Genomic DNA, 15,889 nt, shown 5'->3' with positions numbered 1-15,889 from the left:
GAAAAAAACCCACTAAGTGACATTGAATTTTATCCATAATGTTAATAGACAGAATACATGTTTCTTAACAAATCCCTTAACATAAATAAAATAAATTGTAAACAGTTGCATTATAGCTGAACCTATTTTTGCTAAGATACATATTCTTATCGGCTGTGCACTGTTAATGTATGTGTATGCAAACACTGAGTAAGTCAGAATATTTATGGAATTGTGAAATTTATGATCTTATGTTTATGTAAATTTCAGTGTTTTTGGTTAGACAAGCCATTTGTCTTTGTTTAAAACTTTGTGTGAGAAAAGAACGTGTAATATGTTCAAACTGCATGCAAAAACGGGAAAAAGGCATCCCAGAGTGTGTCTGACTTTGAACCTCAAATCTAAAAATAAAAGAAAATCTAAATCCTAATATTAACAAAATTCTAGAATAGTTACCCTTTGATTTTAAAGTTTTTGTTGTGTAGATGGGAACGAGCAGACATAATGCTTGCTACACAAGTCATTCCATTGTAACCTCCTTAAATCTGAAGATAATACTCAGTCAAGTGACAAAAAAGTATTTCAAATTGGTCCTGAATTATTCTCTTTGAGGATGCAATCATAAGCAGTCTACCCGATTCTGAAAGCATGATGCACAGTAGGTACAGAGGACAAGGAAAGTCGGCAAAGTTTCATGCCTGACCAGGCTTTATGGAGATACAAAATAAGAGAAGTGGAAAAAATACTGATGCAGATGAGATGAAATAAATCCAAGAGAAAGTAAATGCGTACTGTAGAAAAGGCTGCTGACAAACCACTGAAGTGGATTATAGGAACCAAATAATGGCAAAACACGACAAGGTATAATAAGAAACCAACATTCATGGAAATCATTTGTTTTCAATATTGTAATTTTGGTACAGACAAAAAGATTTGGCTGCACCTTTTTTAGCAATATGCTAATAGAGCCTGTTGATATTTTACCTGCTGTTAAAGTAGGACTTTGTTCTGAGAGCCAGCAGCTGAAGGGTTAAAAGGCTAACAGAGGGCTGAGTGAGTCCATGTATTCTTAGTAATATTGTTTCCAGGCCATCATCTAGGAGTGGGAAATGATGCAGCTGCATTACCATGTTGCTGATGCTATACGGCGGGAAGGCTGGGTCATGGTCCCTGTGGCTCTGCTGACAAGAATGTAGCATCTCTAACCTTTGTCAAGCACACCAGGCTGGACATACTGGGGTGTGTGTGTTAGTGTTTGTTATTGAGCCCCAGTACGAATTACTACAAATCATACAGCCAGAGGCACACTGCTAAAGTGATGGCTTGCTGCTCTACTGTTTTTACTGTACTTTTTTTAAATTTTTTTTTTAAGAGCAATAAGGACTGTTGGAGGGAAACACAGAGCGAGGTCAGCTGGGTCTGCTTCTTTCCTGCGCTGGAAGTACATTTCAGTGATTTGATTATGATTGACTGCTGATTTGATTTCATGACTCACTGTTGGCCTGTAGCTCATTTATTATCGTTGTCCATCATCTGACTGTGCTCCCTGCTGATGGAATAAGCTGAGCAGGATGCGCTCTCTTTTTCTTTCTTTCTCTCACTCACTCTCTCTTTCTGTCTCTCTTTTTCTCAAATTCAAATTTGCTTATATACACTAACCTTGATAAGCTACAGTATTGCCAAGGCATGTTGTTTAACGCTTACAATGTTTCTGTTTCTGTGTTACTCGCCACTCGTGGTGCCTAGATAACCTACCATTTGCTATTGTCTATGCAGTGCTAATTCAAAATGTAAAAACAACAGCAACTGATTTGCACATTACTACACAGTATTACAGTAATGAAGGGGGAGAAAAGTTTATGGTCTTAAATGGTGAGAACCATATAAGAAAATATATAAAAAGACAAGGTGGAGTTTTGAAGGAGCTCGGTATAGTTTAATCTGTTGTTCTGCTGGTTTTCTCTCAGGATGTGACCTGTCCTGATATATAACATTTGCAGCTTCCATGGCTCTTTTGTTTTTTGTTTTGTTTTTTTTTCTTAAATATTGAATTTTGTTTTGGTTTAGGAGTCTGTTGAGTTTTTGGTATTTAAGTTTTATATTGGTAGAGAATGTGGTTCCTTATTTCTCTATTCAGGCTGCAGTGTTGCTGTGTTGCTTTGTCTCTGCTTCTTGTCGTTGGCAGAACGGATTCTGTTTTGTCAGGGTTGCCAGGTTTGTCTGGATGGCCAGGTTGTGGTCACTCAATCTGTCGGTTTCTGTGTTTCTCGCCACTCATGGTGCCCAGATAATATGCCATTTGGCATTGGCTGTGCAGTGCTAAACTGCTCTGAAGTTCACTTTGACTTTTTGTGATAGATGTCCAAAAGTTGATGTACTTTTCGTTTTCTTTGGCTCTCATTTTGTTGGTTCAGTGTGAAGTCTCTGCGGAGGCTGTGCAGTGTTCAGTGTGTGTTCGGGTACTGCGGTATTGCATTCAGACCCTACTTTAACCATGTGTGGTGGGGGGGGGGCCCTCTCATTCATTTGAATGGGACCAGACTGTTGATGCAACAGGGGTGCAGAGGGCTGGATGGTTTTCTGGCAAAAAATACTGAACCTGGCTCAACTTTTTCCAATCCACAGTGCAACATCATCTGGCACAGTGCTGTGATGGCCAATCCAATATTCTCAAGCACACATCAGTGGTAGATTTGTAACTCTGTAATGGCATATTTGTTCTGTTTACCACACAATCATTCTAAGATCCAGTAAAATCCTTCCTCATAATATCATAAACCACTGTTCTGTGTTTTGGCATCAGATAAGCCTTCAAACTGATGGATCCATTACTGAAACAGGACTTTATGGATCTCATTTAATTGTCTCACTAGTGCCTGAAACAACCCCTCATCACCCTAAATGCACCCCTTTGGATTTTTTTCCTTCTCTTTTCGCTTTGAATGCCACCCTCACAGTAGCTGATCCTCATGTTTGAGGGGCATTCTCTCCATCTTCTTGTCAACACAGAGCTTTTTAACAGTAAGAGCTGGGCTCACCGGTTTACAGGTGTCCATAGAATTGTATTGCTCTTTTTTAATCCAGATTAAAAGGCGGAAACTGATCTAATTCTAAATGATTCATGGTATTTGTTGAATATTTTTAGAAAAGGGACATATTAAAAAAAGTAACGTTTTGCTTTCTCTTCTGTCATTAAATCTTCTTGTGTTTCCGAGTTTCACACACGTGCGTGTCGTCTACCTTAGTCTGTCGCTGTCACCCCTCACCTCCCTCGGTACAGGGGTCTGTTCTGTGCAGTTCTGGAGGTTGTGTGGTGGCTACGGTATGCTGTGTAGATTTTTGCTGCAGTGCAGCAGGCAGTATTGTGCTGCTGCTGCCTCTATCTTCTCTCTCTCTCTCTTTCTCTCTCTCTCTCTCGCGCGCTCGTGTGCTGTATGCATTCATTTTTGTGTACATTGTTTGGGAGCAGTGGAACACTTCCAGACAGTTTTGCTGTAAAAAAAAAAAAAATAAAAAAAAGGCAGTAGCCAGAGCTTCTGTCTCATTCATCACACCCGCCAAGCCGAGCACTTTGTTGCCTTCCTTTTCTTTTTTTTTTTTTTCTTGGGCAGTTACACCGCTTTGTCAACATTTTTTTTGATGACCTTTTGGAAGTTCTTATTTTCGTTCTTGTTTTCACCTCTTGCACATCCCAGTCTAGAAGTTCATATCCCACAGTTTTAGGCTGGTCTGCCTGTGGCAGTTGTCCTTTATTCAGACAGAGAGTGATGGAAAGAGCGAGAGAGAGGGAGAAATGATGGGATGGGCAGTGACTAAGTAACCTGTTTGTGGTGGTGAGTGCTTGGCTATCTGTGCAGAAATGCCACCTGTTTTCTGTTATGCACACTAGGCTAGAGACGGTGAAGCACTCAGGTACAGTGTGTCAGAGACCAGACAGATACAGCACCAGGGGACAGAGTGGGGAAGCTGATGCACGTCTCTACAAACAGCTTGTAGCTAAAGTCACCAGCCGCACAATATTTTTTTAGAGACCTTTTTGTTTGGGGACTCGATGCCTTGCACAGTCTCACTTGCTGTCGCATGCCATACCGGCAGTTTATAAGTTGCCATTTCACCAACACCATTTAGTCATGACATGACCGCACTTGACATTTCTGGTAGGTTACCTCCAGCCAGCTGAGAAAGTGTGAGTGCTATCTGTGGGATATAGTTATCTGCATGTTGGAAGGTTCTGGTGGGGAGATGGTGGCGGGGTCTTTTCAAGTGGGTGACAGGCAAGGTATGCGTGTGTGTATATGGGTGAGAAGGTGGCCATGCTTGTACCATCAGGTTAAAAGGTGGTGTCAAGCTCTGTGGGAAATTGTCAGGGGTGTGAAAACCTGAGCTGCTGTGGAAAGGATATACGTATTCTAAATTCTGTTAAATCAATTGTTTAAGAACTGAGAAAAAGCAAGCTAGATCCAAGATACACTTTTGCAGCCAAATATGGAGGCAACATCTTTTGCCAAGATTGTGGAGCGGCGGGTACGCATGGCGTTAAAGGCTGTAGGACAGCATGGTGAGTCCCAGAAGAGAGCTTGGTGAGCTATTGGATAAGAGTCTTAGCATAAGTGCACAATAATTATCCTCGTTGTCTTTTCTAAAATTCTATTAAGCTACTTGTCATGGCAGTAGACAGGTTAAACACGGGAAATATTTTTTTAAGGAGATCAGATCATTGATTCACAGTCTGAGTATAATTGCATGAACAGTCTACAACATATAAAAGAAGCACATGGAGTTGATGTGAACTCCACATGAGCAGGGGAAAGGTCCTATCAATGCAGCCTGCTTCCACACCAATAAAACTAATCACTGCATTGCAGATGATCAAACCTGAAGGTCACACTTTGTAATGCGTGCGTGTGTGTGTGAGCATGTTTACGTGTCTGTGTGCGGTTCACTCTCCCAATTATTTTTTATGCAGCAGCATGCCAAAGAGGAGGAAGTAATTTTATTATGTATGCAATGCTTCTGGAGTTTATTTCGTATTATTTGTTCTGAATAAAATATGAATCTTTTTCAAGGCCAAAATAGGAATCCAAGTAGATTGATGCGTGGCTGTGGATCTATAGTGACACCAAACACCAAGTCTTCTCTTCTCTTCTTTTCTCTGAGATAGGCACAAGTTACAGTCAGACCTACAGACCTACACAGCTAACGGCAAGTTAGTCTGCAGTTACGCCTCAACACCTTACCTAACATGTGATATAAGAATTGCGCTTTGACAATGGCTAATAAAGGAGTCTGTTTTGCAGACCTGCTCTTTTTTCCACAGGCTCCAAGGCCAAACATCATGGTCATCTTTTGTGACGTTCTCAATAGCTACCTCTCCTCCCAGTTAGTGGTAGAGGAGTTATATAACAGCTGAAAACCAGTATTAACAAATAAAAGTATACTGTTTTTAAAAGAGAGAATCACCAGATGAGATGTGGAGAAAAAGTAAGTAAAGCAAGTATTGAGGAAGCTGAGGAGAGTAAAGAAATAGGAAAAAGTCAGACAAATGGTCAAGATGGTTTAGTATCTATAGGTTTGACCACTGGACTACAAATGTAATATCCCTGTTTGTGTGTCATTTGTGCTAGTTTCTGCTAGATGCGCCATTTTCCCTATTGTATATGCATTTTAGAGAGGATCGTGAAAATAAGGGGTAATGGAGGCTGGTTGTGCCTTCCCCTGGTTTTACTAAGGTCTTGCAATTTGTGATGGTCCGTTTTGCATTGGAATTTCTCCACCTGACAATAGCAGGTGTAAAAATAGTTCAGACTGGATTTTCACATGCTAAAAAAAGGAGTCAGTGGTGGAGAATTGATACACGAACTATCCTTTTTTTCTAAGGAAACCTAAATGACGACAAAGAGTGAGCACACTGTAAACACATCTGAACTGCACTGTATATATAACTAAAAAAAACAACCACAAATAAACCAGATAACCTCGAAACATTTTTCACTATAGGAGAACATCATTTATGTCTGTAAACAAATAGGAGATGGAATGTTGTGGTTTTGTGTTCATAAATTGGAATTTGAGTTCTACGGCATTTTCCAAGTAAATGCTTTTGTGGATGTGTAATGGATGTTTCTCTCCGGTGCACCATTATGGGTTTACACTGTGTTTTAATGATGGTTACTGAGCCTGTAGCAACCCCCTTGCGTGAGGACGGTTTTTCAGTGTGAATGTGGGAGTGTGTTATAAGACCGTATGTACAGCACAGTGAGAGAGAGAGAGAAGGGCTGGCCAAGGTGTTTCACAGTAGCTCGCTCAGGCAATAACCGAAACCCCTGAAGCTCAGTAAGATTGAAATCCCTTTTTGAGTAATTATACTCTCTGACAAACTCTCAGATCTTAGCTTACCTGCTCCATCAAAGGATCTTATTAGCAAAGTATTTTTAGATTGTGTTACATGACAAATTCATGATTCATAACCAGTTCGACCTGTTTGTGACTGAACAGTTGTATCAATTTTTTAAAAATATCAGAGAAAGGAAGGACAATAAGGCTTTGCAGCAAAAATCTGAAGAAGCCTGCAGTTAAATACAGGGGGGCTGGTTGTTTAAAGAGAATTTATCATTATTATTTCAAATATTTAAAAAATGCAAATGAATAATACAAAATGTTGGTGAAAAATGGATTATAAAAACCCACCAGAGCACAAATACACAACACTTACTTCTCACTTTGAGTCTCTGTCTTCACATTTTATTACATGAAGCATTTTTGGAGATGTGTTTGCCTCAGATAACCACATTTAATGTAAGCTGCAGCAAATAGTGTCTCTACATAACTTTTTAAATGGTAAGGGACAACAAATCTGTGTCATCATGTCACATGTGATTTGTTCATTTTTTTGAAACTCTGAAGAAACTGAACCATCCAAATATTTTCCCACTGTTGTTGGAGGTGGTTAATATATTTACCGGTTTACCATTCCACTGAGCATATGCATATCTGTTGTTGGAACGTTTAAGGCGTAACAGAGGAGCAGAGAAAAAAAATCCAAACCATCCACCCCTCGTAGCTTTTCTCCTTATACTCACTGGAAGTAGTGACTACCTTGTGGCCTTTTTCAGAATCACCTAAGTACTGAGGGGAAACAGATTATAACATTAGAGTTCTGACCTAATTGTCTGACCTCCTCCTCCTATTCATCTTTGTGATACAAGCTCCTCACTCTTTCCAAGAGATCAATAGGGGAAGCAACCATTCAAGCACTCACAGTGGGGAATACTATAAAATTCTACACTAGATGTACTGCTTTGTGAGATAAAGTTTCCTCATATTGAATATTTTATTCATTGAATAAAGTATAATCCAAGGACAGTAAATTGAGATGAAAGAGTAACGACATTATTGTAAGTTAACTATTGCTTTAAGTGAAAAATAACAGTGACTACGTTACCCTTACTGTGCATATTAAGAGTGTTAAATCTAGAAACAGAGGCAGGTGGAGGGGTAAGAGGTAAGTGTTTAATTTTCCCAGTAGAGACAGAGGAGGCAGCTTTCTTTTGGAGGTAAATGAGAGAGGAAAGGTGAAGAGTGACTTTCTCCTGCTTCTCCTCAGAATCACGATAGACTGACAAAAACAGAAGTCTTTGTAACGATCAGTGAAGCAAAGACTACATTTTTTTTTTTATCAGAGTATCCTCACAGCTCACAGAGGTCATTGCCCTTTGTGTTGGTGTAAAACTGGTGTTAAACCCTACTGCTAATACAGTTGAGGGCAAAAGCTGCCATCACCTGTGTGCTGTTCATGGCGTAAAAAAGTGATGGATACACTGTGGAAAGAAGTGATTAGTCGTGAAATGACACCGAATAGGAATTGCTCTGCTGGTAAATTAAAGTTGCCATTGGATGGTTTCTTGAAGTTCTCAGCACTGACAAATACTCTGTGCTCAAGATAATAATTGCTTGACAGTACTTTGCTTTGTATCACATGGCACCGTATTGTCATATGTTATTGTTACTCCTTTCATATCGACTCACCAACGTGGGTTTAATTTATGTTTGTAGTTGATCTGAATGGGTCAACATGCTAAACTTTATCCTAACCAGGGTTGAATGCCGGTCCACAGCAGTTCTGACCATTTCTGTCACCATCTGAAAATGGCAAAGGAGAAACTGAGAAACTGAGAAAGGAACTAGGGTTTGAACTCTCTCTCTGTCTCTCTCTCTGTCTCTCTCTGTCTGTTTGTCTGTCTCTCTCTCTCTCTGTCTCTTTGTCTGTCTCTCTCTCTCTCTCTGTCTGTCTGTCTGTCTCTCTCTCTGTCTCTGTCTGTTTGTCTGTCTGTCTCTCTCTCTCTCTCTCTCAATTTCTGTCACTCTTCATTTGAATAACAAAATGCAACACTACGAATGTCTTCAGAAGACTGGAACAGTGCACTGTCTCAGTATTTAAAGATATCGTGTCTCCCCCCCATCTGACAGCTGGCTTTTCACCCCCCGCCCACCTGCTTGTTTAAATTACGTTTAAGAAATCGGCTTACTGTAGAAAGCAGTCTTTAACCCACTTACTTAAGTGCATGTAAACACAATGATTGTTACACCAATTAACTCCCTTTGGATGTACAAATTGTTGTTTTTCATTTCTGTTTGTGCATGCAATACACAAACACAATACTGAGATGTTAGTCAGTAGGCATAGTTTTTCACTGAGGAGAGAGCTAGTCTAGCTGTTTCCCCCAGTGTCCAGTCTTTATACTGGGCTAAGAGCATAAAGACATCCTGGTTCAAGCTCCTCTCTTAATGCAAAGGTATATATCGGTTTTCCAAAAAATAGGTGTATATCTTAAAATGTTGAGCTATATCTCTAATGGTAAAATGCAAGATAAAGACACAGAAGTCATTAGAAAACAAGGGAGTGTGAGAGAGAAACTAAAGTGAAACTTATCTTAATTTATTACAAATGTCATGTAGTTTTATGTAATTGTGAGATGTAGGGATCTACAGTGCACACTCAAGTCTCTAAATGTTGACGCAGAGGGATTAACCTGTGGCAGCAGTCTCATGAATGGGTCAAACCTAGGTTGAATGTGTGTTCAGTTGAGCATGTCATCTGTGGGTTTTCTGTGTGAAAGGGTGATAATTAATGCAGTTATATGGAAACGTGATCCAGATAATTTGGTTTTCGCACCATGAGTTTTATTGAACTTTCAGTTTTTCTTGTCACACTGAGTGTATTCTTTGGCTTTAATGTGATTTGTACTTGTTTTTTGTACTGGTACGCTTTACTGGCATCTTATTTTTTCTAACCAACTCCGATGATTGATTGATCTGACTGCTGTATCTGTCTCCCCAGGGCTTTCAGCATGTTTATTGTTCACTTGTCTTTCTGTTGCTATAAAACCTAAAAGATCAGGGCTGTTGGCTGTCTACACGCTTGGTTTATGCCATGTAATGGCTACATACTTTGTTTTTACTTGGTGAAACGTCAACAGACATAGACACACTGTATATGAAGTCAACCATCAAACTAACTTTCTCTAGTTTCCTGTGTGTAAGCTCTGATATTTTACGTATTTGAAGTTGACTGTAGCATTGAGTATTTGTATGCTACCTTGAAATGTTTCTTTGCCTTTTTAGGCCAGCAATCCTCTGCAGCCTCTGAGGTGGGGTCCTTATCTCTTTTTTATCTGTTTGTGGTGCACTTTATTTCCTTTTTCTCCTCCTCTGCTGTATCGCTTTTCCCTGCAAGGGCAACATTGGCTCCCCTCGACCTGCTCCGAAATGACCCGTCAGTAAAATCTGATCCTTTCAGACTGAGGAGGACTGGTCTTTTGCATGCCAAAGTCTTGTTGATGGGGCCCAAATGTCCTCCCGGTGCCCTCCAACTCAGTATGGCAGCAAGAAAAAGGTCTCCTAATATCTCCACAGTAACTCTAGATTCTGTTGACATTGACAAAGAAAGTTGAAACATCAGAGGGGTGCATGCATTTCTCACTAACCAAATCAGCAGTCTTTTTGAGCAGTGAGAAAAGAGCTGGAATAGGGATGTGTGACAATCATGGATCAAAGTGAGAAAGAGCAAAATATGTCAGATCTGAGACTTTATAATAGAATGAGCATTGAAAGGGAAGCTTAGCCCTTGCCACTGTTGAACCTTCCCAGTCATAAAAAAAGGAAAGTCATCTCGTTTAGTACCAGACGGTGATAAAGGACAAAAGTTCCATACAAGACATATAATCAGTGCTTTATTTTTCTGTCCCTTTTGTGTAGTGCAGGCGAGAATTGTTTCACAGTAATAAAACTGTTAATTATGAAGGTAGATGTTCTAGCAGCTTGAGTGGTGTATGGTCTTAAAATGGCTAAGGAACATGCAGGTATATCAAGTTCATCAGATACACTGTGTGCATGCTGTACAGATGAGACTATGAACTGCTTCATCCCCATTAATTGAATTTAATCTAATTTTGTTGGGCTAATGTTGCTGGAGTAATACTCTTACCATTTTTGGTTTATCATCCTGAGAAATGTTTTTCTTTTACTTTATTAGTTGTAATTCCCTCTCCACGACAATAGCTGAAGCAAAAATATCTGCGAGTGATGATCTAAAATGAGCACGGAGTCAACTGCAATTTTCTCGCTAATGATATTAAAGGTTTGATTTTTCATCGTGAAAACCCTAACAGCATAGAGAGAGCGCAGAGTGCTTGTCATCTAATGTTGTTACAAATAATCTTAGTTTATACATACTACTGAGGCTTTGTTTGTGGGTACACTCATGCACACGGGTCCTGGCAAAATCCAGTTGTCAGATTTATTGATTCGCATCGGTCCTTATTTGATTACCCCGTTGATGTGAGATGTTGGCAGCAATGATGATGGTGAGGAAAGTTAAGAGCAACTGACAAGGACACTCAGTGAAGTACCAAGGTCCTTGTGTCATGTATACCCTGCACCATGTCACTCCTTGCTGCTGAGCTCTTCAGAAAACTGCCTCCTCAGACCCTCTATATTAATATATGTTTTGAGTTGATCTTATTAGAGGTACTGGGATAAAAATAGATTAAGGAACAGACCACTGAACACTATTATGTATAGTATGTATTTATAAAGGATAAAGTGGGTGAAAGGACACCTGAGGGTTAATGGCATTGTAGTAAAACTACAACATAGGCAAAAAAAAGCCATCAGTGTGGTGAGGTGCCACATGCATGTTGTCAGTTAACAAGCAGATTTTCTCTTTTTTTTTTAATGTCAGTGTGTGTGTGTGATGAAATGTATCTGCTGCAGAATAGAAACCATACAAAATGGAAGGGGAATTGACATTTTATTGTCTTTTTAGGGATTTCACTGGTCTATCACGGCACTACCCTCTTTTTTTTTTGTCAACTGCTGTCAAATCATGTTCACAAGTGAACTGGCAAATCGAAACTGTCCCTTTGTTTAATTCAGTGACACAACACAAGGCATTTGTTAGCCAGTAAATATGAACATGACTTATAGATGTTCTGTGTGTGCTCTGAGGTCTCAGGCTTGCTGGTTTATCCACGTTATGTCATAGTGAGAGATGGATCATGGCCCTTTTATGGTTCATTATATCACACAGAAGATAGAGGCCCATATGTCCGGGCCCATTCTTATTGCCCTGTGGTACAACATGATTTATAGTGCATATAAGCCCTGAGATATGATGTGCTACATATGTCCATTGCTCTGAGCTTCACAACATAAACATATCGACAGGCTCTTTTGTAGGGAGAACTTTAGAGGAAGATTTATGATCTTGTTGCTGTTCTCCATCCCTTTCGATGATAAATATTTAGTCAAAAAAAAAATTACTACCATAGTTGACTATCATTCCAAATAAAATTAACCTCGGTGTTAAAGGTCTCTTTATTCTGAATCAAGTCAACACCAGTGATAACAATAACAGTAGCATAACAGCAAACTTTATTATTTATGTTCATTTAAATGGCAATTTTTTGTGGGTGCAGTGGCTGATTTTCTGACAAAACGTTAAGAGTCTACAGCCATGCTAGTGGCTCTGTCAGGATGTACTGAAGCACAGTTGTGCTTTGAGCCAAAGGCTTATGTCGACATGCTAATGGGTCTATGTTTGGCAGGTATAATGTTCATTATTTTATTTTAGCCTGTTAGCATGACAACATTTGCTAAACACAAGGTACAACTGAGTCTTTAGTGTCTTTAGTTTTGGAAGTATTTAGTCATGAAACATATTATTAGTCAATTCAAAACTCTGACCTGCTGGTGCTGATAGATGAAAAGTTAGGCGATCACCAAAGTCAGTTGTAGTAATCCTTTTGGAGGGAGCTTTCCAAATAAACATTTCAAGCATATTTCTCAGAGTTTGACCCAAAGTAAGCACAGTATGTAGCCGCTAGGAATAGCCATTATGGCAGGCAGGTGTTGGAGGAGCTCATCTGGTTGGTGCTGATGACTGCTGACTGTTGCATCTTCACTAAGTGCTCTCTTTCTAAGGTAATTTAAGGTTATTACACATACACAAACAGAAAGAAAGGGAATACAGTTACTTGTTACAAGAAATAACACAAAATTTCTATGACATTTGGTTATTTCTGCCCTGAACATAAAGTGACAGGGACATAAAATGTCAGCTCTCACAGTTGTAAAGGTTTTTTTTTTTTTTTCTTTTAAATCTCTTTTGAGTCCTTTTTTAAAAAACAAAGTCATGGGTCCCAGGAGCAAAAGAGGCACAGTGGATGCATAAAGATTATGAAACCAACCCCATATAAACCATGTGAACTTGCGTTGAGGGCCGAGTGATGACTTGCCACTTCAATCTCTGCACTAGATGTTGTTTGGAGTTAAATGGCTTTTTGTGTGGAGACCTAGGCTGGAAAAGCATTAACTATTCAGCAGTGTGTAATGTTTAAAAAAAAAAAAAAACAGTACAGTAAAATATTCATAATGGAATTGTCATGGCTAAGAAAAGACTTATTTATTGATGCAATGCATGTGATGGAAATTTGGGAGGGGTCCTGGGTGAACAAACATGCTTATAAAACAGCTGGCTTCTTGCCTTGCAACCTATGGAGCGTTTTAACTGCCCTGGCCTTGTTTCTCACCACTCTCACCCATCTCACATTCTCCTTACAGTAGCCATGCCACAGTTACTTGTTTAAAAGCCAGTGCTCGCTTGTTTTTATTATTTCACTTTATTTTATTTTATTATTATTATTTTTTATTATTATTACTATTATTTTTTTTTTTGCTGTCGGTGATGTTACAGTTGTTAAAAGCAGTTTGGTTGTAGTCAGCCTGAAGGTGAGATGACCTGTGTAGTTGATAACTGACCAGCGTGCCCGGGACCTGGAAGTCCCTAATGCCATCACACACCGGCACAAGCAGTGAATTTGTGTGTTTCTTTTTCCAAGGAATTCTCTCTATTATTCTTAGAGCACTACTTTTTTTATCCTTCATTTTGCTGTTTTGCCACTAGCAGAGTCACTCCCCTGTATGGTTATGTCAATGAATGAATTCACCACTTCTGTCATAACAAAAGGCTACCATACGTATAGCAGGTGTTATGTGTTTGTATGTGACCGGAGTACAGAAAAAATGCTGACAAGCAGAAAATCAAACCTTTAAAGTTGTTTCACTGAAACCTCTTTTATGCTTATAGTACAGTGGTTGTGCATGCAAGTTTTGGGTGTTTGCGAGTGTGTGTAGTCCTGTGTCCAAGGAGTCATTGTCATTCCACTTTTGAATTTTGTGCTGCAAACCACCTGCGTTCCCATGGGATTCATGCAACACCTCCACCTCATTGCTTATCGAGTTGCGCCTCAACCAGGGTGATCCATAGAGGAAATAAAAGCCATCTCCCACGACACATACTCGCACGTGTTTGTGCATGCACGCACACAAACCCACTGGAGTCAAGTCTAGACTTGTTTGTACTCGGGAAATAATAGAAGTTGTAATTGACTCTGGGTCTGTAATTTTTGTGCTATAACTATCTGCATGTTCCTTGCTCATTCTTCCCACATCTACTGCCTTTAAGTCCAAATGGAGCTCTGTGTTGTTGCCTGTTTCTCTCAATGCTTTGCATCTTCTCCATTAGAAAATGGTTTTTGGCAGCAAGCACTTAAAAAAAAATCTATTTCACCGCATTCAAAATACACATCGAATATAAAGCAAGCTTTGTAATAAAGCACTCACTGCAAGTTTGTTGGAGTGATTAAGTGTATATGCGTGTGCGTGCGTGTGTGTGTGCATGTGTGTGTGTGTGTGTGTGTGTGTGTGTGTGTGTGTGTGTGTGTGCGTGTGTGCGTGCGTGCGTGCCTGGTACAGTTGAATACAGTACAGCAGCTGTTGCTTGCACTCTGTCCTGTTGAATTTATAATGGTTTTAACCCCCTCCCTCTTTAGAACATGGAGCATGAAGCACTTTCGCTGCCTGTTGTGGGAATGGACGCATGACAGAGTAGGCTCTTAAGTAACAGTAAGGAAGTGATGGGCCTCCTTTAAGCTAGAAGCCATGTGCATAATGTGTTTTGTGGTGTTCTAGTAAAACCATTGTTAAATATGATGACTTTACAGTACAGTAGCAAGCAAAGTAGTGATTATTCTTTGTGTGTGTCTGTGTCTGTGTTTGTGTTTGTGTGTGTGTTTGTGCGTGTGCGTGTGCGTAAGAGAGAAACTTTTTAGTGCCAAAGTCTATTCTGCAACATGTGGATGAGGGTTGATGAGCCACTTTGCAGCGGTGCATCCTGGTTTTTCTCCCAATGGAAAGCGGAATGCTCAAAAGGTTGCATGCCATGGGCTGATTTATGTATTTATGATGATAAGGAAGTTAAGAAAATTGCATAGTTATGATGCTAAGAATAATCGCTAAAATCAGATGCATCTTGTTTTTCTACGGATCTCAAACTATTGATTGACACTTTCACACTTTAGCCGTTGGTCCCACCTTACCCCTTTTCTTGCATCCCTCCATTAGCTTCCCCGTAAAATTTAGAATGCATTACAAGATCCTGTTGAGGGCACTGCATGACCTTGCCCCAGTTACATTTCTAATCTCCTTGTTCCTTATTTCACTTCTCGACTGTTCCGATCCTCAAATCTCGGCCTTTTATCTATCCCCTGCTCCAGCTGCAAAACACAAGGTGATTGCATCTTTCCTGTTTTAGCCCCAACCCTCCCCAACCCTCCCCAATCTATCAGATTTGCTGAATCTTTGGACTTTTTTAAGGAGCTTCTAAAACCCCATCTTTATAGGCAAGCCTTTTTATAGACCTCCATCCCTGTCTTATGTATGGTTCATCTTGGTTTGGCTTGTGTCTCACTCTGCTGTGTTTTACATCGTAATTTATTCTTACTTTATTTGTTTATTCCTACATATTTTTCATGTGTGTGAAGCACTTTGTACCTGTTCTTTAAAAGTTCTATATCAACACAGCTTTACTTAATTATTTACTTACTATTCATATTAATTTGCACACCAACAAATGGACCTGGGAAAGGGGAAAGTTTTGGAAAATTCAAATAGAATGGAATAGCGTCTGCTTATTGTCAAAATCATTTAATAAAGGAAGACATCTTTAGTCACGAAAATCGCAAACAGTTTTACGTATTTTAAAGATTCAAGAGACTTTCAGGAGTGGAATGTGAGGTATCCTTTTGCAGCCGCATATCAATGTAGTCCAGGGCATCAACCTATATACAGAGTATACATACATATCTATACACATATTGCTCCACAGATATTATTTCACTGATGCTAGGCTGTTTTTGGAAAAAGGTGACTAAAGGGGACTTAATGGTCAACCAATCTAGCCATAAAGCTTTATGCATTTTAAAACTCTATACACTTACAACTAACAATAGTAGAATGCAGAACACAAGCCTCAGTTTATTCCTCAGTGTTGATGGTACTGTAATTGAACCTA

General features: G+C 39.6%; 1 protein-coding gene across 5 annotated transcripts in view; it reads left to right on the top strand.

The window, feature by feature from the left end:
• The window catches only part of fgf14 (fibroblast growth factor 14), a 101,945-nt gene that overhangs the window by 12,825 nt on the left and 73,231 nt on the right, over positions 1-15,889 (top strand). For 2 of the 5 annotated variants that reach the window (XM_040147687.1, XM_040147685.1), the window contains exon 1: positions 4,297-4,537. The exons of the other annotated variants lie outside the window; for them this stretch is intronic. In XM_040147687.1, coding sequence (XP_040003621.1) covers positions 4,465-4,537 — 73 coding nt within the window. In that variant the 5' untranslated portion in view covers positions 4,297-4,464. Of the gene's footprint in view, positions 1-4,296; positions 4,538-15,889 lie in introns of those variants that run through there. 5 annotated transcript variants of the gene reach the window in all.

This window comes from Xiphias gladius, chromosome 16 (genome assembly GCF_016859285.1).
Source record: "Xiphias gladius isolate SHS-SW01 ecotype Sanya breed wild chromosome 16, ASM1685928v1, whole genome shotgun sequence".
Classification (NCBI taxonomy): Eukaryota; Metazoa; Chordata; class Actinopteri; order Istiophoriformes; family Xiphiidae; genus Xiphias; species Xiphias gladius.
This window is presented reverse-complemented; position numbering and strand designations above follow the sequence as displayed.